This window comes from Pelodiscus sinensis, chromosome 3, assembly GCF_052426305.1.
Source record: "Pelodiscus sinensis isolate ZL-2025 chromosome 3, ASM5242630v1, whole genome shotgun sequence".
Classification (NCBI taxonomy): Eukaryota; Metazoa; Chordata; order Testudines; family Trionychidae; genus Pelodiscus; species Pelodiscus sinensis.
In genome coordinates, this window is record NC_143054.1 from 87,340,037 (window position 1) to 87,365,135 (window position 25,099).

General features: G+C 42.3%; 1 protein-coding gene across 1 annotated transcript in view; it reads right to left on the reverse strand.

The window, feature by feature from the left end:
• MAN1A1 (mannosidase alpha class 1A member 1) overlaps nucleotides 1-25,099 on the reverse strand; it is a 184,119-nt gene that overhangs the window by 115,850 nt on the left and 43,170 nt on the right. Inside the window, exon 2 of the mRNA XM_006123079.4 lies at nucleotides 21,524-21,620. Coding sequence (XP_006123141.3) covers nucleotides 21,524-21,620 — 97 coding nt within the window. The remainder of the gene's footprint in view (nucleotides 1-21,523; nucleotides 21,621-25,099) is intronic.

The following is a 25,099-nucleotide window of genomic DNA, read 5'->3' on the forward strand; positions in this document are numbered from 1 at the left end:
AAACTGAACAGCGGCTGACTACAGGAAGCCGGAGGCAGAGTTGCTCTGCCCCGGGCTTCCTGGAATCAGCCGCTGATCAGTTTCAACAGGCTGAATCTGGACGCCAGTTCTTACATACAGATTCAACTTAAGAACCCCAGGCGTCCCCAAGTCAGCTGCTGCTGAAACTGATCAGCACTGATTCCAGGAAGCCGGGGGCAGAGCAACTCTGCCTCAGGCTTCCTGTAGTCAGCACTGGTCAGTTTCAGCAGCGGCTGACTTGGGGACGCCTGGGGCAGAGCAGCTGTAGCCAGATAGGAATCCCCCTTGTAACATCCATTTTTGCTTGCCTGGAGCATCCAGGGCACACAGAGCAGAAGGCCCAGGCTGTGTGACCGTGAATGGCTGTAAACAGAGATACGCCAATTGCTGACCAAGAGGCTGCCAAGGAGTGCCCTTGACTGAAACCCATATTGATACGAACACACATCAATCCGCGGGGGGAGGAATCTCTCGCCCAGTAAAAAATGTCTAGTACTCACAATTTAGTTCTCTCTCTTGCAAGTGTAAATTAACTTGAAACTTGCTTGTAAGAACTGGCGCCACAAAACAGACCAGTACAATTCGGCATCTTAGATAAGAAAGAGGATACGGGCCCCCAGGGGTATAAAGATGGGTCCAGCAGCGCATTTTCTCTGAGTGTCAATCTACCATCTATCTGCTGGTCGGGTTAGGTGTTTGATCTCCCGAGATTCCAAAGGGGACGCCCACCTTGTATTCGTCTTTCCTAGGAATTGAGAGACCGGCCCTGGCCTGACACGCTGAAGTCGAGAGGCACAGAAAGGGGTAAAAATTGTACCTTTGTTAAGTATATATATACATAGTGTTAGAGCTCTTTAAAGATTAAGCTGTCACTTGGTACCATTATTTCTATTTTCTATCTTTACCTTTTTCCTGTAACCATTTTTAAAATCTATATTTATATTTGCTAGCATTTAAGAAATAGAGCAATAGCCATTGTAACCATATGCTTTTATAAGTCTTTTAATAAACCTGTAACTGTTTAAGCTTTAACCTGACTCCTTCAGTTGCTGTAACAGAACCAAGCACAATTTAAAAAAACTTCAGCCGGTCATAAAAGGGACAGACATAGGATGAGCTTGGGAGTTTGGATCTGTGTCACTCCCAGGTGACAAGATCCGTTGGGGCACCTTTTCAGCCTTTCCTAGGCTGCCCGCTGCGAAGGAACTTTGTGTTCTAGCAGCTAAAATCTAAGGTGTAATAAGCTCTTCCTATATAATGGGGCGTCTGTTGGCCTGCTGGCCACCCTCTGCGATGGGACCCCGGTCCTAGCAGTAAAGACACGGACGTTAAACCTTTTCTCGGAAGCATACACACACACACACACACACACACACAGCCCTGACCGTCGGCTGACAGCAGCTGGGGTGCTGCTGGGTTGATCCAGTAGCACCTCGTTGGCGCTACTGGACCAACCCAGCAGCACCCAAGCTGCTCTGCCCCAAGCGTCCAGATTCAGCCGCTGCTGAAACTGACCATCAGCGGCTGAATCAGGACTCCTGGGGCAGAGCAGCTGGGGTGCTGCCGGGTTGGTCCAGTAGCGCCCAGAGCGGCACTATGGGACCAACCGGCAGCGCCCCAGCTGCTCTACCACAGGCGTCCGGAGAAAAGCCTGGTCTGCTGGCGGGGGGGGGGGGGGGGGGAGGGCACACTAGCTGCGCCCCCCCCCCCTCCTCTCCAGCAGACCAGGGAGACGCGGGCGGCAGACCGAGACGCACCGCGGTCCCGCTGCCCGGGTCCTCCGTGGCTTTGCTCCGCGTCTCCCTGGTCTGCTGCGGGGGGGGGGGGGGGGGGGTTCCAGCAGACCAGGGAGACTCAGAGCAAAGCCGCGGAGCACTGGGCTGTCCCGCTGCCCGCGAGCTCCGCGGCTTTGCTCAGAGTCTCCCTGGTCTGCTGGGGGGGGGGGGGGTTCCAGCAGACCAGGAAGACGCGGAGCAGCTTTTCTCGCCCCGGAGGACGTGGGCGGTGGGACCACGGCGCATCTGGGCATCCCGCCGCTCCCATCCTCTGGGGCGAGAAAAACCCCGTTCGTAACTGCAGATCCGACATAAGTCGGATCCGCGTAACTCAGGGACTGCCTGTACAGACTCTGTAAAGTTGTGGTTTTCATACTTTTTGTTTGTTTGTTTGTGGAACCCTACAATTTTTTGAATGGATGTACAGACCCCATTGGAAATATTAGTCTGTGAGCTCCTGGGGGTCTGCAGGTTAAAAAACATTACTATAAACACTTAAGCACTGTATTCTTGAGTGTCATATCTAAGCACCCTCCAATCTGAGAAAGAGAAAAGATGCTTGTGTCACGCAGAGGAAGCAGGTTTGGAGTAATTCATGGCTGCAGATGTTTCCTGGGAGGAGTTTAGAGAAACCGTTTTAATATCTGATGACAGCAGTTGTAGTAACAATGTGGCCTTCCTGAGCACATCTACACAGCAGCTGGCTGTGTGTGAGCAGTCCAGTCTAAGATGACAGACTCATGATGCAGGGGGTTGGGAGTGTCATAACTCAGGTGGCTAGCCTTTCTTTGTTGGTACACAGAATCACAGAAGCCCAGTCGCCTGCACTCATGGCAGGACCAAGCACCATCTAAACCTTCCCTGACAGGTGTTTGTATAACCTGCTCTTAAAAGTTTCCAATGATAGAGATTTCCCAGCTTCTCTCAGTAGTTTATTCCAGTGTTTAACCCCCTGACAGGAAGTTTTTCCTAATGTCCAACCTAGGGATGTGAACAAGTCATCGAATAGTTGACTACCCGACAAGCCTAAACTTATCGGGTAGTCGAGTCGACTACTTGTACCCCACCCCTTGTTGCCTCTGATACAAAGGCAGCAAGTGAGGGGAACAGGAATCGGTGCTGGGAGGAAACTGGCTTAACAGCCGGTTCCCACCAGCACTGTCTCCACAGTGCCGCCTGTCCCGCACTGGCCCACCTGGCAACCCTATCAAGTTTCATCAACAGATTGCAAATGTAACCACCCCAGATCTGAACAAGTATGAAACCATAAAGCCAATACAAAGAACCTAAAAAGCATTTTTTTTAGTTTCATAGTTGTGAGTTTGACTCGTGAATTTTGAGCACATGATTTTGGAAATACTGAGTTAACTCACAAATACTATTTATGAGAAGTAAAAATGACAAAAATGCTACATAGAACACATTAAGTTGTACAACAGAAAAACCATGATTTTAACTATTCAAGCCCACAAAATTAATCAGGAAAGAAAGAGGAACTTTCTACAAATGAAGTGGCAGACTAAAACAATCCCTTAATATAATTAGTTAAATTACTCAAGTTTATATATAGTCTTTGAAAACCTGCATACGTAGACAACAGGTAACTTCGTAATTAAACCAACATTAAATCTCAACGTCCCAAGGACCTATAGATCAGTAAGCTATTTTCCATGTCTTTATTTTACTCAAGCAGATGATTTTTGAACATCAAAAGCAAACTCAGATCTCTAATCATCACCATTTCAACAAAACACTATCATGCTCAGCTATGGTAACAAATGTGGGGGATGAAATCCAACAATTATTTCTCTTTTTTTTTTTTGGAAATTTAAAAGTTTTAAAATGTTTCACAAGACTTTTCATACAAAAAAACAGATGTTTGGTTTAGTACTGTTAAAATTGGGCATTTTATCAACATGGTCTTCAATACCAACAAATGCAATCCAGGAATAGGGAATGGAGGTCACACCTACACAATAAGAAAATGTATATGGGAAAGCAATGATTCTAAGGGGGGGGGGGAAGATTATGTGGTTATACTCAACAAGCAATTCAATGAGTGTTCCCAGTGCCATACTATGGCAAAATGGCCTAGTATGAACCTGAGAAAACTTAAAGGAAGTAAAATGATTTTACCTCTGTGGATGGCATTAGCGTGATCAACAGTTTTGGGGGACTACATTTTCAAAAGTACATTGAAAAAACTAGAGACTACATAGAAGAGAGTTCCAAAAATTGTTCAAGGGTTGAAGAAAATGCCTTAACGTGCCTGTTTAGTATGTCAAAAGAGAAGGTTGAGAGGTGACTAATTATAGTGGATAAGTACAGGCAGTCCCCGGGTTACGTACAAGATAGGGACTGTAGGTTTGTTCTTAAATTGAATTTGTATGTAAGTCGGAACTGGTACATATTGTAGGGGAAACTCTAGCCAAACATTTCTCCAGAGCTCAGTTTTATTCTCCCACACCTCACTTCCCTCAGTCCTTTATTCTCAAGTTGAGGTGTCTGCCGAGAAAAGCCGCTCCGCGTCTCCCTGGTCTGCTGGGGGGGGGGGGGGGGTGCTAACTTTGCGTCTCCCTTGTCTGCTGGGGGGAAGCAGCTAGTGCGGGGTTGCCTCACCCCGTTTGTAAGTAGGGATCTGATGCAAGTCGGATCCATGTAACCCAGGGACTGGGTTCATGAAGAAAATACCAGGAACTAGAGTAGCAGAGAAATGCATAACAAGTATCACAGACTTGAAGCTGAAGCCAGACAATTCAAACAGGAAAATGAGCTCACACTTAAAACTACAAATGGCAATGGTAGATTGTCTATCCCTTCTTGTCAACTGGAGGCCTTTCTGAAAGATATGTTGTAGCCAAACAAGTTACGATTGAGTAAAGTTTAATACAAGGGTAAATGGGTGAAGTGACACGTAATGGACTGCAATATACAGGAGATCAGATTAGATTATCTATACCCTCTTCTGACCTTACATTTTAACAAGCTATAATCTGTTCTTTTTAAATGGCAAACCATGTACTATCTATGACTTCATTGGGGTGGGATAACCTTTGCCTGGGAAATAAATATAAAGTGATGACCAGAGAGAATTCATGAAGTGAATAAAAAAGGAAAGTTGTGAAAAAATAAAAGTTGACTAAGAATTAAGAGATCTGGTCATATACGGTCCAACTCTGGTCTCAAAATTGTGAGGGAGGACAGACACCATAAATGCTTTTCTATATTACTAGTTTTCCCTTTAAAAACTGCTCAAACTCACACAGACATTATATAATTGTGAATAATCCATGTTTTCCAATGCAGTGTGGTCCACACAGTTCTGAATGCAAAGAGATGAGATTTGTAAAAGACACCAAAAGACTGTCCCCACTGTAACTTTGAGGATCCCTGGACAAGAGAGGAAAAGAGCCGTTAAGAGACAGCATTGACTGAAATTTTGAAATAGAATACAGCCATTAAGTTACCAGAAAAAACATGACGTTCAATAATTAACATCAGATAAAAATAAATAAGTTGAATAAAATACAAGTTTACTGCTCCAAAACAACTTCCCAGCTATGAAAGCAAGATATATTACACATCTATGGCAACAGTGTAAAAAACAAGGAAGTAGACAGCAGTGTTTATCAGCTTGTGGTGCAAGACTTGTAAGCAGGTCACACATGTGAGTCTGCAGGCTCGTTATCTTTTAGATTGAAAAACAGTTTAAAAAAATCCCTTAAAGGCACTAGAATGAAATGTAAGTGAAGTAAAGATACTCCCCCCTCACTCTGCTGCTTTGCAGCATTTTTCTTCTTGCTCTACCAGCACCACATTCAGCTAGAATACAACGAAATCCACTGCCTGGATGTCACAGCACAGTGCAAGATCAAGTGGGAGAGGAGCAAGTATAGGACTGGGAATCACTATTCAGAACCATCAACACCATGTTCCAAAACAGAATCACCCATAATGCCTTGTACCCTGTTTTGAACCATACACCACTCAACCAGCATCCCAAACTAGGCCACAATCTTATAATCCTTTGCATACACAACAGAATACATGGTGAGTTACATTAAGAAATCCTGATTGGGGGGGGGGGGGGGTGGGGAGAAGAAAGGGTGTCTCAAAGGAAAGAAGTTTTAAAATGCAGGAAATTTGGCATACACCACTAACAGCCTTTCTAAAAGCAGTGCAATTGTCCTGTTCAAGGGGAAAGGTCGTTTTTATGGTTATTTCGTATTTGATAATTTTGTTGTGATAAAGTCTAATGGTATTTGTTTGAGCTATACTAAGAAAACGAATGACTAATATTTTATACTCTATTTTACATTTCTTCCATAACCAAGAATGAAGCGATTAATGTAGTTGGTAAAATGACAAAACTATTTACACAGAAGTGGAAGAGGATCAGCAGAGCACAGAACACCTTGTAGTAATTTAATAATCACAACTGTGCATTTTATGAAACACTGCACTTAAACATGCCACTATTCTGTATCTATGTGCTGGCAAGATCAAACATGGCTGACTCAGCTTCTCATTTCAGCTAGCCACCTACAGTGGGTACAACTTTCCTTCAGTATGAAAAAGATAAATTAACCCAATTATGTATATTGTAAGAAGTTATCCTGGGCTAACACACAGGAAATAGCCTGAAACCGATAATGTACTAAAATTAGGGCTGTCAAGGGATTAAAAATTAATTGTGATTAATCACACTATTAAACAATAGAATACTATTTAAATATTTTGGGTGTTTTTTCTACATATTAAACATTAATTTCAACAACACAGAACAAAGCATGGTGTGCTCACTTCATTTTTATTATATACCTTCACTGTAAAAATAAAAGCAATAGTATCTTTCAATTCCCCTGATACAAGTACTATAGCTCAAATCTCCATTACGACAGTTGAACGTTCAAATCTAGACTTATGTACAAAAATATCTGCATTCAAAAACAAAACATTCCAAAATTTTAGAGCCCACAAATCTACTCAGCCCCATTTCTCGTTCAGCAAATCGTCACATTTGCAGGAAATAATGTTATGTTGCCTGCTTTTTCTTCCTTGTCACCTGAAAGCATGAACAGACATTTGCATAATAGCCCTGTTGTAGTTGGCATTGTAAGATATTTACATGCCAAATGTGATAAAGGTCATCCCTTCATGTTTCCATCACCATTCCAGAGAAAATGCTTCCATTCTGATTATGGGTTTTGCTCCATAACTAATCAGCGGATTGATGCATGTTTATGTTCATCATCTTAGTCACATCCCAGCCACAGGTGGTAGATTTTCTTCGTCAGTGCGTAGGGTGGAAGCGTTAAGCGCTGACTACTGTCGTAAACTGGTTGTTAGCCAGCCTATGACAGATACCAGTGGGGTATTCACCGAGGCTACACATAAGGCTATCCTTAAGAGCAAATCTCACACTGTGCATGCAGTGATCATCTCCACTTCTACCTCTCTGAACAGAGGTATAGCTACCACTGATTTCTTTAATCTGGCCATCATCGGCTAACTGGGTCTCACTCAAAGCAGTGATGTCAATATTGAACGTCAGGCAATGAGAGCTGCTCGGTGCTCAGGCCAGTCAGACTGATGCTTTCGAGGCCACTGCCACCTCGGAAGATGGCTTCCTGGAGGTTGGGACTGACTCTCAATGAACAAAAGACCAAGGTTCTCTTTCAGCCTGAACCAAGCATCACAGCGGAAAACTAAGCGCTGGCAAAATGTCAACAGCTTCTCCCATCTCGGAAGCTATCTGTCCAGCAATGCTGACATTGACAGTGAAATCTGCCATTGAATCTCCAGTGCCAGTGTGACTTATGGACATTTACGGAAGTGAGTCTTTGGAAACTGTGATATCAAGATGCAGACCAAGATCGACATCTACAATGCCGTAGTCATTCCAACGTTGCTATGTGGAACTGAAGCTGGTATCCTTATAGATGTCATATTAAAGATCTGGAGAAATTCCACCAAACGTACCCGAGAAGAATATTGGGCATCACATGGCATGATAGACAGACCAACATTAGTATCCTCACTGAGGTGGATTCCTGCAGCACTGAGGCAATAATTGCCCAGAGGCAGCTGCGGTGATCTGGTTAGGTGGTCAGGATACCTGACATGTTTGACTAAACAGATTTTCTATACTCAGCTGAGGACCGGGATGTGCAGAGGAACTGTGACAGATGTCCTTAAGAACACATTGGTATCGTGTGACATTGACACTGACACCTGAGAGAGGCAGGTGGAGGATCAGGTAACCTGGAGGACCACCATCAAGAACGGTGCCCCAACACTGAGATCAAGAATCATCTCCATGAAGATCAGAAAGCCCAATATAAGGAGCATGCCCAGGCACACATTAGCAGCGCCAATGGAAATAAAAAGCTCACATGTAGCCACTGCCATAGTGTTCCTTGCTACAACTGACCTAATTTCTTTGCACTCATCAGTTATACGTATCCAAGGGGAAATCTTACTCGTTTTGAGGACAGAGACAGAGACAGTGTGACCATCATTTAATCGTACTGTAGTGTATAGGAAGTGGCTCTCTTGTGTGGACTGGTCTACGCTGAAGTTGATAGTGAGGTGGAAATTAGGTCACCCATATACATCATTATGTTAATTATATGTATTATAGTATGCTTTGCACTGTACAAACACGGGAGTGTGTCCTGTGCCAATTAATTTATATAGTCTGTACAAGAGTGGAAAGGGAAACAAAGGCTCAGAAGTAAATTGACTTTCTTAAAATGTCACAGCAGGTCAGTGACAGCCAGGAACAAAACCCAGGTCTGAATCCCAATTCAATGCCACATTCATTAGAGTATAATGTGCAAAAGCGGTAACAAAAATCTGATTCCATCCTACGGTAAAACCCCAGAGGAAAATATTCAGATATTATAAGCCCTACAGACTTAAAACCAGATTGCACAGCTAATTCAGATCACCTAGAGAAGTCTGAAAACTGTGTTAATTTTAAAAGACTTTCCTGGTAAATCCAGGTTAACATTACTGATATGCATATTGTTTATCTACCTATTTTGCATTACTCTTACTGTACATACACATGGAGATTCAGGGAAAACTGTTCAGGGGAAGGAACATTGTCTGGAAGAGAAAGAACAGAAATTACAGAGCTCTTTCTAGAATGTCAAAGACCATTTAATTTCTCCCTACTATTCATAAAGCAATTAAGATCTTCACAGTTCTGGCTTCTCTCATGTCATATTTGACATTACATATATAATATCAGTTGACCCATTTGAAATGGGGTTTAAGATAATAAACTTTGAAGAACATACATATTAAGGCATATGGTTTTAATTTGTGAAGAAATGGTTTCCAACATGACTGGTTCATTTCCAGCAATACATATGATAGCTACATGAGAAAAATTTTAGGCCAAGCAGGCATTTCAGACTGAAATGGAAACATGTATGTTTGAAGTCCTACTAAGTCCTACCCAACAAGGTGTCATCACTCCATACCAAAACTGGGTAACAAAGACTTTAAATAATTTGTTTTCGGAACCAAATTGAAAAAAAAAAATACTATTTTTAGTACAGGATGCAATGCTGATATTCATAGGATCTCTCCCCTTTCTTTAAAAAAAAAAAAGTCAATAACTTCTTATAATCTCCAACTTATAAGAAGTCAGCATAGCAAGAAAAACCCAATGCCAAAAAAAAAAAAAAAAAAAAAAAAAAAAAACCAAGAAAAACCACCTGCACAAAGTCATGCTATTACACTTAGTGGTAACATTGGGGAAAACCCCAGCAATTTTGGTTTTAATGACATTCTAGAAGCTTTCAGAATCCATAAGCTTTGTAAGAAAGTTTCCAATTTGAAAGGAAGAACTTTTTGATAAAACAGTGCCCCACTCCCAAAATTAGATAGTTTTGCCCCCATATTTAGTATACCTCAGTACTCCCAGATTTTAGAATTTAGTATTGAGCAGCAACATCAACTCAGCACCAGAGGGATGGGCTTTCCACAAACAAACAAACATACTCTTGTTTTGGTTTGTTTTCTGGGGGGATGGAGAGGATATTAATCCCCAAAGTTTTCCAGTGTCAAGAAGCCGTTTACTACTCCCAAACTATTTTTCATTAACACCCCAAAAAAATCAGTATTGGAAATACATTAGTTAGGAGATTTTTAACAATCCCTCTAGTCTGACAGGCCTACAAACTTAGGCCAAATTTAGACAAACTTGCCAGTATAGGTATGCCAGCTAAGATTTTAAAAATATTTTTATGCCAGCAAAAACCCTAGTGTAGCTATACCAACATAAAAGTGCTTTTGCTTATATACCTTATTTTGTTTAGAGAACCAATATTCGCTGTAGGAGGAAAATACCCCTGTCAGTCTAAGCGGCTGTACAAATTTAATACTAGAGACAGTCCACTATCTGATAAGCATAGGCTTATCCGGGATGCTGTGCCTATGCATTTTAAACATAGTAAAGAGCCCGGTGGTTCCTGGAGCTACCCCCGCTGTAGCTCTGCATTAGCATATCAACTAGTCAAGTTGACTTGTCAATCCCTCCCCCCCCCCTTGCTGCCTCTATCTGATTTGGCAGGGGTGGGGAGAGGGTACTTCAAAGCCACAGCACTGCACAGCTGACCCCGGGCTCCAAGCAGCACTGTCCTTTTGAAATGCCATCACTGAGTTTCAAGGTGGCAGTGCTGCACAGAGCCCGGGGTCAGCGGGGCGAGTCCCCTGCTGAACCTCAGGCTCCATGAGGGCACTTCCAATTCAAAATGCACAAGAGGGGCTCTTGTGCATTTCAAAGCGGAAGCACCCACATTGAGCCCTGAGTCAGTAGGACTTCCCACTGGCCCTGGGCTGCACATGGAGTTCTGTGTTCCTCCTTTGAAATATAGAAGAGCCACAGCGGGACAATGGTGCAAGTGGGGACTGAAACAGTCCCTGGCTCATGCCAGTTCCCACTGCGGCGCTTCAGCTGGGCCTCCTTCTCCCCTGCCTGCCGACAGAGGCTGCTGCCATGTTCGCAGTGGCCAGGGCTCTGACAAGGCTGGCTGCCATGAACAGGTACTGCTGGACCCACCATGCACTTCTGCATTTTAAATGTACTAAGAGCCCAGCAGCTCCTGGAGCTACCTTCACTGCAGCTCTGCAGAATGATCCTAATGACTAATCGTATAATCAACTGTATTGACTATACAATTAGCTAAGTAACTGAAAATCAACATCCTTAGTCTCATCTCCCATATGCACACACAGGGTTCTACCAAATTCATGTTCCATTTTGGTCAATTTCATGGTCATAGGACTTTAAAGATAGTCTATTTCTCAAATTGAGATATTTACATTGGAAAAGTTATCAACTCTTGCCACAAAACACAGCCTTCACCTGCCTGGGGCTTGCAGAGGGGAAGGGAGGAGAGGGGAGGGAAGTGAAGCAAGAAACGCTGCCCTCCCAAACTATGTCATGTTAAAGGGAGCACGGCTCTCTGGAGTCTCCAGTTCTGACATCATTGGCTTGGGAAGCCCCTTCCAGGGGCTCCTACTGTGCACCAGGTTCTAGCTGCTAAGCCCAGCTGGGTTGGGGAGATATGGGACTACTACTTCTGCGAAAGCTGCTCTTGGGACCAGATCAAACTCCTCTCTGGGAATGTCCCTGGATGCAAGACGCTCCATGGCTGCTCCATGCCTTCACCCATATATGGGGAGTAATAGGGGCCAGTAGCAGGGAAGGGGGGTGGAGCTTCCTGCAGCCAAGGGACACGCCCAGGAGATCTAACCCAGCTCTGGGGTGTGCTCATGCAGAAGAAGAGAGGAAGTTCTATCCCTTCCCAGCCCCAACAGAACTCGCAACTGGAGTCCAGCGCATAGTAAGAGCCCCACCTGGGCTATCGCCAGCCTTGACAGATTTCAGTTTCTGTGATCTGTTTTTGAAGGCCATGAATATGGTAGGATCTTAGGTATATGGTAGAGCCAGAGAGCAATTGCACACAGATACAGAAAGCAAATTACATACTGTAACAGCCAAAAATGCACCTAGAAATGGAAGATGTGTCAAACCTGTTTTTCAGATTAAAACGTAGTATAACTCAAGACAGACAGATATAATTATAACTATTTAGCTACTTAGGCTATAAATATAATTACAAAGTATGGCACTACATAATACACACATCTGAACTACTGAATTCCCACAACTGAGAATTCTACTGGAGGTCACACAAAAATCTTTTACAATTTTGCCTTGTGAGTTACTAATCATTACAGTACACTTTTATTATTATGATTACACTAAGGAAATACAAAGGATCCAGAATAACTTCAGTTACTCGCAGAAACAAAACAAGGATTTTGATTAGTAAAGATGTAAACCAGGGATGAGGGGAATGTGGGACATGTCTTTCGTCCTTCTCTGTCAAGGGATACTCACTTTACTTCTTGTGTGCAGCCCCTGACTGATTTCTGTGGGTCAGTAATCCCCCCAACCCAAAAAAGGTTTCTCATCCCTGTGTAAACTAACATCTTATATAAAAGTCTTAAGATACAGCACAAAGTTCAGCCTCATAATGAGCCAAAAATTTTGAACTATTTAATATTTAGCCTTTTTCCTAGAATTTAGTTTAACTGCTTCCCCCCCGCCCCACACACGTGTTTTCTTAATCTTTGCTTAGTTATTTTGAATACTTCTAGCACTCAGTCTTTTTTACTTACCTTGAAAATACTAAATGGCTTGAAAATATTTTAAAAAGTCACCTAAAGATCCAGGATGAGCGCCACAGTTGGCAATCTTACTCCTCAAGCACAGTGAAACCATAAGAATAAAGCTCATCTGTGCAGGAGACAATGTTCTCAGGCAAGCTATATGAGCCTATGCAATGAACTCCTACAGGACTATAGCAAAACTCACCCTTTCTATTCCAAGAGCAAGTCAGCAAAGCACTTTGATCCTGGCTTCCCTAACACACACAAGCATGTACATTCTATGTATTAACAAGCTGTACCAAAACTTACGTATTACACTCCATATGCAAACCTTGCCCTCAGGAAAAGATGTGACAACTAATCACAGATAGCATATCAGTCATATCGCAAGGTCTACACAAGCCGCCCGTTATTTCAAAATATTTTTCGAAATAATGGGCATGCTAGTTCGCCACCCCTGTAAGCCTCGTTGCACAAAGGTTAAGGGATGACTTGAAATAGTGCACTATTTTGAAATTTGGTACTGTGTACATGCAGCAAAGCTATTTTGAAATAGCTTAGAAATAAGATACGGAATTTGAAAAAAATGAGGAAGAATGGCTCTTGCACAATAAGGGGTCTACACAGCTCCTTTTTGCGCAAAAGCGGTCCCTAATTAATTATGCAAATGAAGCGTGGCAATATGCTAATCTGCGCTTCATTTGCATAAGCTTTTGCACAAGAGAGGGGCAGTGTAGACATAGCCTTAGTGTGCTGATAAAAGGTGTTTAAATACTAAGCTGCTATGGGTGGTATAAGAACGAATATAAAGCACAATCATAGAATCACAGAATACAAGTCCAACCCCTGAACTCATGGCAGGACCAAGCACCATCTAGATCATCCTTGATAGATATCTATCCAACCTGTTCTTAAATATCTCCAGTGATGGAGATTCCACAAACTCCCTAGGCAATCTATTCCAGTATTTAACCACTCTAAAATTTCTTAATTCTCAGAATTGTTAAAGCAGCAGATGAGTTATATAATAGTAACCATTTTAACTGGGTGCTACAGCTATTCAACCAGTTTTTAGCAAAACACTACAGAGCTGACGCTGATTTCCTGGATTGCAACACAGTTTGAGATGGAAATCTAATAGGTGACGATTTAAAGAACTGAGGTCTTAAAACTCTCTTGTGGTAGTCTTAAACCTCCCTTCCTATATAAACTTTATCAGCTTTTTCTGTGTATGTTTGAGATGTCAACGTGTAGTTGACTAAAATCTTGTTGACTAAACCCACTCCCCCACCAGTCCCCCTTATCATATAATTATGACTATTTACCTACTTAGGCTACAAAGCTGAGCCAGTACCCATGTGGAGCTGGCTTTAAGCAGGCTCCCTATGAGCACTGAATCTGCATGCCTCCTCCCGCCCTCTCCTGTGCTGCTGCCTCTCAGGTCTGAGGTCACTGTCAGAAATCACTAAAGACCCAAAGATTTCAGGAAAAAGAGATGAAGATTCTAGTAGATTTGGTGCTTTCTGGTATTTTAAGGAAAATTAGACCAAATGAAAGCTAGAGTTTTAGTCTACTTGCCTTGTTTGTGGGCAATGGTGGATTTACATGGGGTATCTAAAGGAATGACTTTCGTCAAAAATATTGCCAAGATATACTGGCATAAGAAATTTAGCAATACAATGAGACAGAAAATTTTGGTGCCCAAAGGCATCTCTTGGGCCTGATTTAAGACATCTTCAAAAAGAAGCATCTGCCTTATACAGCTCAGAGAAGCAGCAAATTTAAAGACCAGTGCCTAAGCCTACTTCTCTAGGTTAAAGTCTGAGTTATGTATTATTTGGTACATAAAACTAACAACCAGTTTACAATACATAAACCCCAAATTCTGCATGCAACTTTCAAAAGGGCATCATCTTTCTTTTCTTCCCCAACCATGGCTAGAGTATTTTAGAAACAAAGTAGAGATCCATAGCTCATTTCAGTAGTGGCTCTTTTCAAAGGATCTTCTAATCTAACATCTCCTTTTACCAAGTGATTTCATAGGCCGGTTGTTCATGAGAAAAACCAAGACCAACACCATAACGATGTCCTTCATAAGGGTCCACACAATGTGGTAACAGATAATCTGCTCCATATTTTCCATAGTGCTTTTATGTGTGTCTGAAATTTTCCCTAGCATTAGAGCCTCATGCACCAGTCTGGGTACCAGGCTCATTTTCTCATCCTGTTTATCACCAGCTAGACTGATTAAAAGGACTGCTTTTCACATGGACTCATTTGTCTCTAGAGCTTTAATGTTTGTGGTAGCCCTATGAGCAGGAGAAAAACACTCCACTTAAGTCTTAAGTAGTTTATACTAGCCTCTTGGATCTAAATCTTGCACTATAGTATCCACAAACATAATTAGCAAAGTGATCTGCCCGTCAAACTTCACCATCAAACTTCAACAACAGTGTAGCAGTTATTTTTCCTTGACATACAAAAGTAAAGCTTAAGTGTAACACCTGACTTGTTCTGCACTGAAGAGTATTTAGCAGGACTTTTTCTAATGCTATGATCACAGAGCTGGACTAAGAAATATTTCACAGTATAGCACATCTTCAGCAATTTTCCTGCATGCCTATGTGATATCATGAAGGATTACAACACCTACATAGGCATCTTGTTTTTATAATTTTTATGGCTCATTAAAATACTAGTTTCTTGTTTTCAGATGACACCTGTGAACACTAGCAACAGAACTTGTACTGGATGCAAAATGACAACAATTGATAAACTGCATTAGACACCCTTAATCAGAATTTACTGATTAAGGATGGATCCCTTTTCAATTAGTAAATATGAAATTTCACTTCTCTTTTATGGCAATCAGAAAAACTGGATTTTAAAATTAGACTAGGTAACATTTTAAACCATTCTGTTAAACTTTTTAGTCAAACTTACTTTTCAAGTAGCTATTTCCTAAAACAAGAGAAATCAGTGGTGTTCATATAATTCAGACACTACAATGTTTTCCCACACTTTCAAAAACCAAAGAGCTTCCTTTGGGAAAAGGGAACAAGCCATGCCTATCTGGAAACTGTATGCATTTCTACAGAAAAATCCAAAAAGTAATAGTTTCATAATGATACTTCCTCTTTTCTTATGTGTTCTGATAAACAGTGAAACAGTTAACTGCTGACCCTTAAATTATTAATTGACATCTGAATCAGCTCCCACAAATGAGTGAGTTTCTCTTAGCAACTGTTCCAGGCCTTTCCAGCAGAGTTCTCTTATGTTATCAGTACCCTGTTGTGAGCACCCTGATTAGTCAAGAGTGGGCACGTGAGCTTCCCCACTGCTAAGTCAAACCTGTGTTACTAGATCCTCACTGGTTCAGCACTCACCTGTGTCTGCGGGTGGCTATCCCATGGTTCTTTGTGCTGAGACACCAGGACTCAAAAGTCAGTATTGTCAGAAAAACTTCTGTTCTTCAGGAACAGCAATGGAGCACTATCCAAATTTGAGTGTGGATTCTAGTCTAGGCTTCAAAGAACTTCCAAGCCTCAATTAAGGTGCCAAAGAAGCGCCTTAGCCAGACAAGGTCACCACAGAGAAGCTAAATGAAGCCTTTGATTGGCCTCTACTACAGGAGAATGGGAGGAAAATACCCAAACTTGAACCATTCTCTGTACGGAACAAATCTGAGAAACTGTCCTAGATTAAGGCATCAATAGAAGTGATTTTGGAACAAACTGATGATATGAAAAGTAATAAGGCACCAGGACCAGTTGGTATTCATGCAATAGTTCTGAAGGAACCCACGTATGCAACTGCAGAACCACTAGCTGCGGTGTATTACCTATCGTTAAACCCCTGTATCAGGTAACTGGAAGATACTTAATTGATGCACATTTTTGAAAAATGCTCCAGAGGCCATTAGAGGACATCAGCGCAAGAATACGAAAGGCGCAACAAGCCTTTGCCATACTACGACCAGTCTGGGGTACAAGAGCCATTTCAACAAGAACCAAACTACAGGCAGTCCCCGGGTTATGTACAAGATAGGGACTGTAGGTTTGTTCTTAAGTTGAATTTGTATGTAAGTTGGAACTGGTACATATTGTAGGGGAAACTCTAGCCAAACATTTTTTTTAGTTTTGGATAGCATAGGGAAAGGTTAACTCCCCTCTAATGTTTGTTTTGCTGTCTGTTCCCCTGTTCAGAAGATTTCACATCTATTTCTGTCCCTGTGACAAACTCAGGACTAAAGGAGTAACTCATCAAATACCAAACAGCTCTGCACCATGCTTTGAGCTAATAGCTTTATTTCCACACACCACCCAGGGTTCTAGGAGGAGGGTCCTTTTTTTTGCTAACACAATGAGGCCAGCACTTTGTTTGTTTTGGTGGAGTCCTTGTTTGCCCAGGGAGCCCAGCATGTATAGGGGGAGGAGGGGCGGAGAGGCTGCTTTCGTCTGCTGTTCGGCAGCCTGTTGCTCAGGGGAGGGGGCAGCCTGTTGCTGGCAGGAGGGGAGGGGGGAGGTGTGCAGGATGCGAGGCCGCGGGGGGGGGGGGGCAGCGGGCGTGGGGAGGCACTTTTCCTCTGCCCGGCAGCTCTGCGGGATCCCTGTCCCTGTGGCCAGCTGCTGCAGGCAGAGGCCAGTTGGAGCCGGCCGAAGAGGAGGAGGAGGTGGATTCTAGGACCCAGGTGAGCGAGCCCCGGGGACGCTGCTGCGCCGGGAGCCCGGCATGTATAGAGGGGAGGAGGGGCAGAGAGGCTGCTTTTGTCTGTTCGGCAGCCTGTTGCTCAGGGGAGGGGGCAGCCTGTTGCTGGCAGGAGGGTGGGGGGGGGGGCAGCGGGCGTGGGGAGGCACTTTTCTTCTGCTCGGCAGCTCTGTGGGACCCCAGTCGGAGCCGGCCCGAGGAGAAGGAGGATCCTAGGACCCAGGTGAGCGAGCCCCGGGAATGCTGCTGCGCATGTGCGGGAGTTGCCTCACCCCGTTCGTATCTAGGGATCCGACGTAAGTCGGATCCACGTAAGTCGGGGACTGCCTGTACACATTTTCACTTCTAATGTGAAATCAGTGCTGCTGTATAGCTCAGAGGCATGGCGCGTTGTCCAGAGCAACACTAAGAGAATTCAGACGTTTGTCAATAAATGCCTTAGGACACATTCTCCAGCTAAACTGGTATGACAGTGCGCCAAACAAAACCTCGTGGACTAAAACAAATCAGACACCAACGGAGGTCCAGATTAAGAAGAGAAAATGGTGATGGGCAGGCCACATCATGTGTAAGGACTGTGAGGAATGTATCATGAGACAAGCATTAGAATGGAATACAAAGGGAAAGAGGAAAAGGGGACATCCCAAACAAACAAACATGGGGATGAAGCTTCCTGGATGAAGTAAAAGCAGCTGGCTTAATGTGGGATCAAATCAAGACTATCGCTAAGGATCGCAAGAGATGGAGAATGACCGTGGAGGCCCTATGCTCCATTAGAAGACCAAAGGACAAATGATGATGAAGCTTGCTTTAGCCAATTTGCCTGGAAATTAATAGTAAAAAATAGAAATATCAGACAAACAGATTAACATTATTTGTTGAGGAAGAGTCAACATGACTTGTGAAAGGAAATCATGTCTCGATCTAGCGGAATTCTTTGAGAGTGTCGACAAAGGTGATCTAGGGCATTATTGTATCAACGGTTTTCTGAAAGTTCAAGTCCAAGGCCCTTCAACCAAAGGCTCTTAAGTGAAATAAGCTGGCATAAGATAAGAGGGAAGGTCCTCTCATGGATCAATAGCCGATTAAAAGACAGAAATAGGGTAGAAATTAATGGGTAGTATTCAGAATGGAGAGAGAAGTAGTAGTGTCCATCTGGGGTCTGTACTGGAACCAGTGCTATCCAACATTGTTAAATGATCTGGAGAAAGGGGTAAACAGTGAGGCTGAAAAATTTGTAGGTGATACAAAATTAGTCAAGATAGTTAAGTCCAAAGCAGGCTATGAAAAGTTGCAAAGGGTTTTCCCCAAAGTGAGTGACGGGACAACAACATGGCAGATGAAATACAATGCTGATAAATGCAAAGTAATGCACATTGGAAAAAATAATCCCAACTATAAGTATACAATAATGGGATCTAAATTAGCTGTTACCATGTGAGAAAGATCTTTGGAAACATCTGCTTAATTTGCAGCAGTTGCCAAAAAACTGACAATGTTAGAAACCATTAAGAAAGGGATAAATAAGACGACAAATCACCAATGTCACTACAGGCAGTCCCCGAGTTACGCGGATCTGACTTATGTCAGATCCGTACTTATGAACCGGGCTTTTCTCGCCCCGGAGGATGCGGGCAGCGGGACCGCCCAGACGCACTGAGGTCCCACCGCCCTCGTCCTCCGGGGTGAGAAAAACTGCTCCTCATCTTCCTGGTCTGCTGGGGGGCGGGGGAGGCCACCCCCAGCAGACCAGGGAGACGCGGAGCAAAGCCGCGGAGGACTCTGGCGGCGGGACCGCGGCGCGTCTCAGTCCCGCCACCCGCGTCTCCATGGTCTGCTAGTGCGCCCCCCCCACCCCCGAGCAGACCAGGCTTTTCTCGGGACTCCTGGGGCAGAGCAGCTGGGGCGCTGCCGGTTGGTCCCGCAGCACCGCTCCTTGGCGCTACTGGACCAACCTGGCAGCACCCCAGCTGCTCTGCCCCAGGAGTCCTGATTCAGCTGCTGATGATCAGTTTCAGCAGCGGCTGAATCAGGACGCCTGGGGCAGAGCAGCTGGGGTGCTGTTGGGTTGCTCCAGTAGCGCCGAGGAGCGGCACTGCGGGACCAACTCAGCAGCACCCCAGCTGCTCTGCCCCAGGCGTCCCCAAGTCAGCCGCTGCTGAAACTGACCAGCGCTGACTACAGGAAGCCCGAGGCAGAGTTGCTCTGCCCCGTGGTTCCTGGAATCAGCCGCTGATCAGTTTCAGCAGCAGCTGACTTGGGGACACCTGGGGTAGAGCACCTGGGGTGCTGCCGGGTTGGTCCCTGCAGCGCTGAGGTGCGGTGCTGCGGAGACCTACCCAGCAGTGCCCCAGCTGCTCTGTCCCAGGCGTCCAGATTCAGCTGCTGTTGAAACTGATCAGCAGCTGATTCCAGGAAGCCCGGGGCAGAGAAACTCTGCCTCAGGCTTCCTGTAGTCAGCCGCTGGTCAGTTTCAGCAGTGGCTGAATCTGGATGCCAGTTCCGACTTAAGTACAAATTCGACTTAAGTACAAACCTACAGTCCCTATCTTGTACGTAACCCGGGGACTGTCTGTATATAAATTCCTGGTATGCCCACACTTTAAATACTGCATTCAGCTCCGGTTGCCCATTCTCCAAAAAAATTAGAAATGGAAAAAAGGTACACAGAAGGGCTATAAGAATGATCAGGATATGGAACAGTTTCCAGATAAGGAGAGACTCGGAAACAGGGAGTGTCATCTTTTTCAAGGTTTAAAAAAAAAAAAAAAAAAAAGGGTGGGAAGAAATGACTGACGTCTATAAATGAGGAATAGAAAGTGAATGAATGGAAAAGTTTTATTTACCTCTTCACATAACACAAATTAGTATGTTTTTACATAGTTAATCTCTGGAACTCATTACCACAAGATGTTGTGAAGGCCAGAAGTGTAATGAAGTTCAAAGAAGAATCAGATAAAATCATGGAGAAGTCTCTCAACAATGGCTACTTGCCAACATCAAGGGGAGGTGCAACCTCAAGTTCTGGGTGTTCCCAAATCTCTGATTGTCAGATGCTGGGCATGGACACCAGACAATGGACCATTCAGTAATAGCTCTGAAGCACTAGCCATTGTCAGAAAAAAGAATATGGGGCTAGCTGGACCATTGGTCAAACATATTATGGTTATTCTTACATTCTCATCCACCTTTCAGTCCCAGATGTGACTTTTGAATCCTGACAGGAGTAAAATCTGAACTTCTTGAAATGTTGCACTAGAATACTAACTCAAGGATTTGCTAAATGCTGCACTTAGTCTGTTTTATGAGGGTCACCCAAAGACTCGTCAATTTTTCATCTCTTCTTTTATTTCAAGCAAGAGATAACCCCCCCTCTTTATTTTTAATTATATATAGTTTTACATGTTGTATCTTTCTAATAAATCAAAACTATGCACCATCATGAGGACATTAAGGATGTTGGTTCACTTTTACTATTTCCAGAATAATGAAAACTGTCAATTTTATATATTCTAATAAGCAATTTTTAGTCTCTCCCCCCCGCCCCTTCTGCAAGTTTGAAGACAATACTAAAATTTGGAGAGCACTGCTTTCCCATCCATACTCAACCTCTCCTTTGCTTGTGTTCTTCTATTCAGTTCTGTATCATTTCTAAGTTTAAAAGATGCATTACCACAGTCTTTAGTCTCCACTTCTTCCAGTGGAGTTGTAACTTTTTCAAGCTAATTTTGGACTGAATTAATGTCTGATAACACTAATTTATAACTATCTCTTGCCACATTAATGGGAACAACTATAGCCCATCTCAGAAAAGAGAAAACCTGTTACAAATGTTCCCCATTTTAAGTCAATTAACAGGCCACTAATACCTCACCAGAAGGTATTTGTAAAAGCTCCAAGAGGGCTCAAACTACACTTTTTGCACCTGCACAGAATAGGAAGTGATTGCCATGTCCCTTGGTATAGTATTTAATTTTTTATTTTATGTTTTTACTGGGTATTGGGACAAAGATTTCTGGAGTGCAGTGTTAATACAGCACTCCAAATGCATTATAATACAGTTAATACAGCAATCCACATATGGCAAGAGCATTGATATGCTTCGTTATCTTCATTCAGAGAAGCAAGGTGATGCAATTTGTGACAAGGCAATGCAAGTTGTCACTTTAGTCCATTAACTTACATACCCCCCCTCCCCAAGATGGTGTGCAGAAACGTAGTGTTACAACAGCTGGAAAGAGTTCATGTGTCACCACTGTAATCTCTTCAACTGATTTACTGTCCTAACATTCATGTCACTAAGTACAAAAGTACAAACTACTCACCAAATAAATTGCTTGAATGTCCTTGTTTAGATATGGGTTTCAGTTCATTTAATCCCCAAGAGTAACGCTTATAATTATCCCAGGAATGTTTCATCATCTGGAGGGAAATGAAAGCAGGGATTATAATGTTGATTTAACAAGAAACCATCACAGTAAATACTGATTGAGAATATACTGTATTTTCAATATGTGCTGAATTCAATCCTTAAATAAACTCAAGCTGTGTATTAGAAGCGTAAGATATTTCATCATTTAAACACAAAGTCATAGCACTGTGTTACTAATGTAATATTATGGTTGAAACGAAAAGGTATCATTTCAGTTAAATACATTCTCAAATTTATAATGGAGATCAATCCTCATCAAGATGAAATTTGGTACACACAATATTAACTCAGTTAAGATTGTCCTCAAAGACAAGCTGCTGGAACCAAGACAAGTAAAACATTGCTTTGAAGAAAATCTGACATTAGGATTGTTGTCCTAGACCAGGACAGGGCAATTTTTAGGATATCAAAATTGGCAGAGACTTAGAGTAGTTTTTGATATCTGGCTAAGAGATTGTGGGCTGGACACAAACTAGCCGGTTCAAGATCCATCCAGGTAACAGCAGCAGAAGAGTGTTAGTCAAAACATCTGGGGAAAAAATTGACACAGCTACGATGACTGCCTGCTGCTTCGTTGGATCAGCTATGCTTATGTTTTAAAATTACTATAATTTGCATCCGTGGATGGAGAGAGGAGGTGTCATACAAACCCTCTGCTGCTTCTGGATGTCATTTAGCAGCCGTGGCCAACAGCTTTCGTTCTGTGACAGAACATTAACACAAATGCAAATGTACCCATTCCAATAGGTACACTGAATCTTGCACTGGTCTTTGAAAAGTACTAAACTCATTCTGAGGAATTCCAGTGCCTAAAGGGAGATACTAAGGCCTGATTTACAATAGCAAATTAGATTCATTTAACTACAGGGTCAGGGATGCTAGCTAATTAACTAAGTACATGGCACAGCCATGATTTTTAAACCAGACTCATTCCAGGTGTAGACAGACTAGATCCATAGAATAGCCTATGTCTTCTCCGCCCACTTGCCCTTCTCCAGCTCAGCTGGGCCCACTGTGCTGTGCCAGACCAGTTAACTGCATAGTTTAACCGGTTAGCAACTAGGGATGTAAAATCCCATTTAAAATGGAAAGTCAGAGATACCTGTAACATGAAATATGGCAGAATGTGGCTGAAACATAGCTGGAGACATACAACTCTCCCCACAAGGCGCTCACTTACATTAATTTTTTTAAATGGGCATCATCAGCATGGAAACATGTCCAAAGCACTGAAGGGGCATACAAATGTTTAGCATATCAAGCAAGTAAATATCTTGCAATTCTGCCTACAAGTCTCTGATGCAGATGTCTGTTCTTTCTTACATCACTGGAAAGTGAGAAGTGGGCAGCATTAGTTCTTAAATGTAAACAAACTTGTCTGTCTTCGTGACTGGCTGAACAAGTAGTAGGACTAAGTGGACTTGTAGGTGCTAATAAATTTTACTTTTCTTGTCTGAGGAAAATGGTTTAAAAAAATCTACATTTGTAAGTTGCACTTTCATAATAGAGATTGTGCTACAGTACTTGTATGACGGGAAGTGAAAATTATTTCTATTTATCATTTTTACAATGCAAATATTTGTAATGAAATACAAAGTGAGTACTGTATATTTTGTGAACTGTATTGTAATTGAAATTAACATACTTGAAAATGTAGAAAAACATCCAAAAATGTAATACATTTCAATTGTTATTCTGTTTTACAGTGTGATTTAAATGGCAATTAATCATGATTAATTTTTAATTGTGATGAATTTCTGAGTTAATTATACAAGTTAACTGAAATAAATCAACAGACCTAGTTTTAAACTGGCAATAAGGGATAGCTTTCAACTAGAGCTATGGGATAGTCACCTTCACTAATTTTTATACTGATTAATCAGTCCAATGACCCTTTATTGTAGCTGGCTTCTGATGATATACAGGCTACATCTGGAATAAGTTAATAATTGAAGAGGCTATATTATATACTCAGTATGTTGACTGTCAGTCAAATCTGCGTATTTTTTTTATATTGGATATAAATATAAAGACAATAAGGCCTTTGTCATCTGATGAAGTGAGTTTTACTCAGGAAAGCTCATGATATTATATAGATTTTTTTAGTCTCTAAGCTGCCATAGACTACTCATTTTTAAAATTATAGAGTAACAACTACCTCTCCGAGATGGTGCTTGTTAACTGCTGACTGCTAGCTACATGAGTACACTAGTCATGCTGGACTAGTTAACTGCACATTCCATTAATCACTAAATGTTTATAATTCCCACTGGCTTCTGTCAAAGCTGTATGCCTTCTTACCAATAAGTCTCATAGTTTTTCTGTAATCTCTTTAAATTTATACTCCAATATTACAGTTCTACCTTAGGAAGGATAAATAATTTTCACTTCAACACCCAGTTATGGACCGTAACTAGCTCTTCATTCATATACTTTCTCTACTACGCCTATGGTCAGATCATAACAAATATCAGTTTTGCCCCAAACCTGTCAACCCAATTTCATAAAAAGGACAAAGTTTTCCATGGATTCCCTCTCCCCATTTTGCGACCAGTTCTGCATTTGACACCTGTTGAAATGTGATTTAGCTAATACTTTCTAACCCTCTCCACTTTCTAACCCTCTCCACAAGTTTTCATAAACTTAAGTGTTGATTTCAGTTATACTAGTATTAGACTGAAAGGTGATGTAAGGCGAAATAGTTACTTTGTAAAATTTAGTTTAAACACCAAATACAGTTATTAAACAATAAAACAGTGTAATTAACATAAGTCCTAGTTGTCCATTTCATTTAAACAGAGCCGCTCTAGACCCCTAAATATGAGATCTTAACTGCTGATCAGGAAGGATGCACACCTTCTGCAACTGGGCACTTGGCCCCCTCTTTCAAAGTAAGTAAGCATATGCATGTGATCTATAATCTAGCAGAGGAGTCTGACCCACAGGTACTGAAATAACTGAAAAATAGCTAGATATATTAACCATATAATTGAATCAACCATATTGTGTGCAAGGCACTGTATCTTCTACCTAGCATCAGCAGAAAATAGTCGCAATTATTTTTCTTCTCAGAAACCAGTTCTGCCCTGACTAAAAGATCTCAGAATATTTCACAACTGTTGTGTGGAAGTCCAGGATACATTTATTATGCTCCGCAAGACTTCTAGATATTGCTTGTATTTTATAATAATCACTCTAAATATGACTTCACTGAGCACTTATCCTAATTATTTCATCTGCTATTCAGATGAGTTCTGTGTCATGGTGTCATGGCAGCTTATTAGAGAAAAGTCTTTCATTTGGTTTCATTAAGACACTCTCCTAATGTAAGGGAAGAGACTCAGAATACTTGAACATCACTGAATTCTATGAAGTGGTCTCTTTGGTTACTAAATATTGAAAGGGTACATGCTGGGTTGTGTTAATGAAAGATCTTAAAATAGCCACTACAGTGGTTTTGCTGATAAAA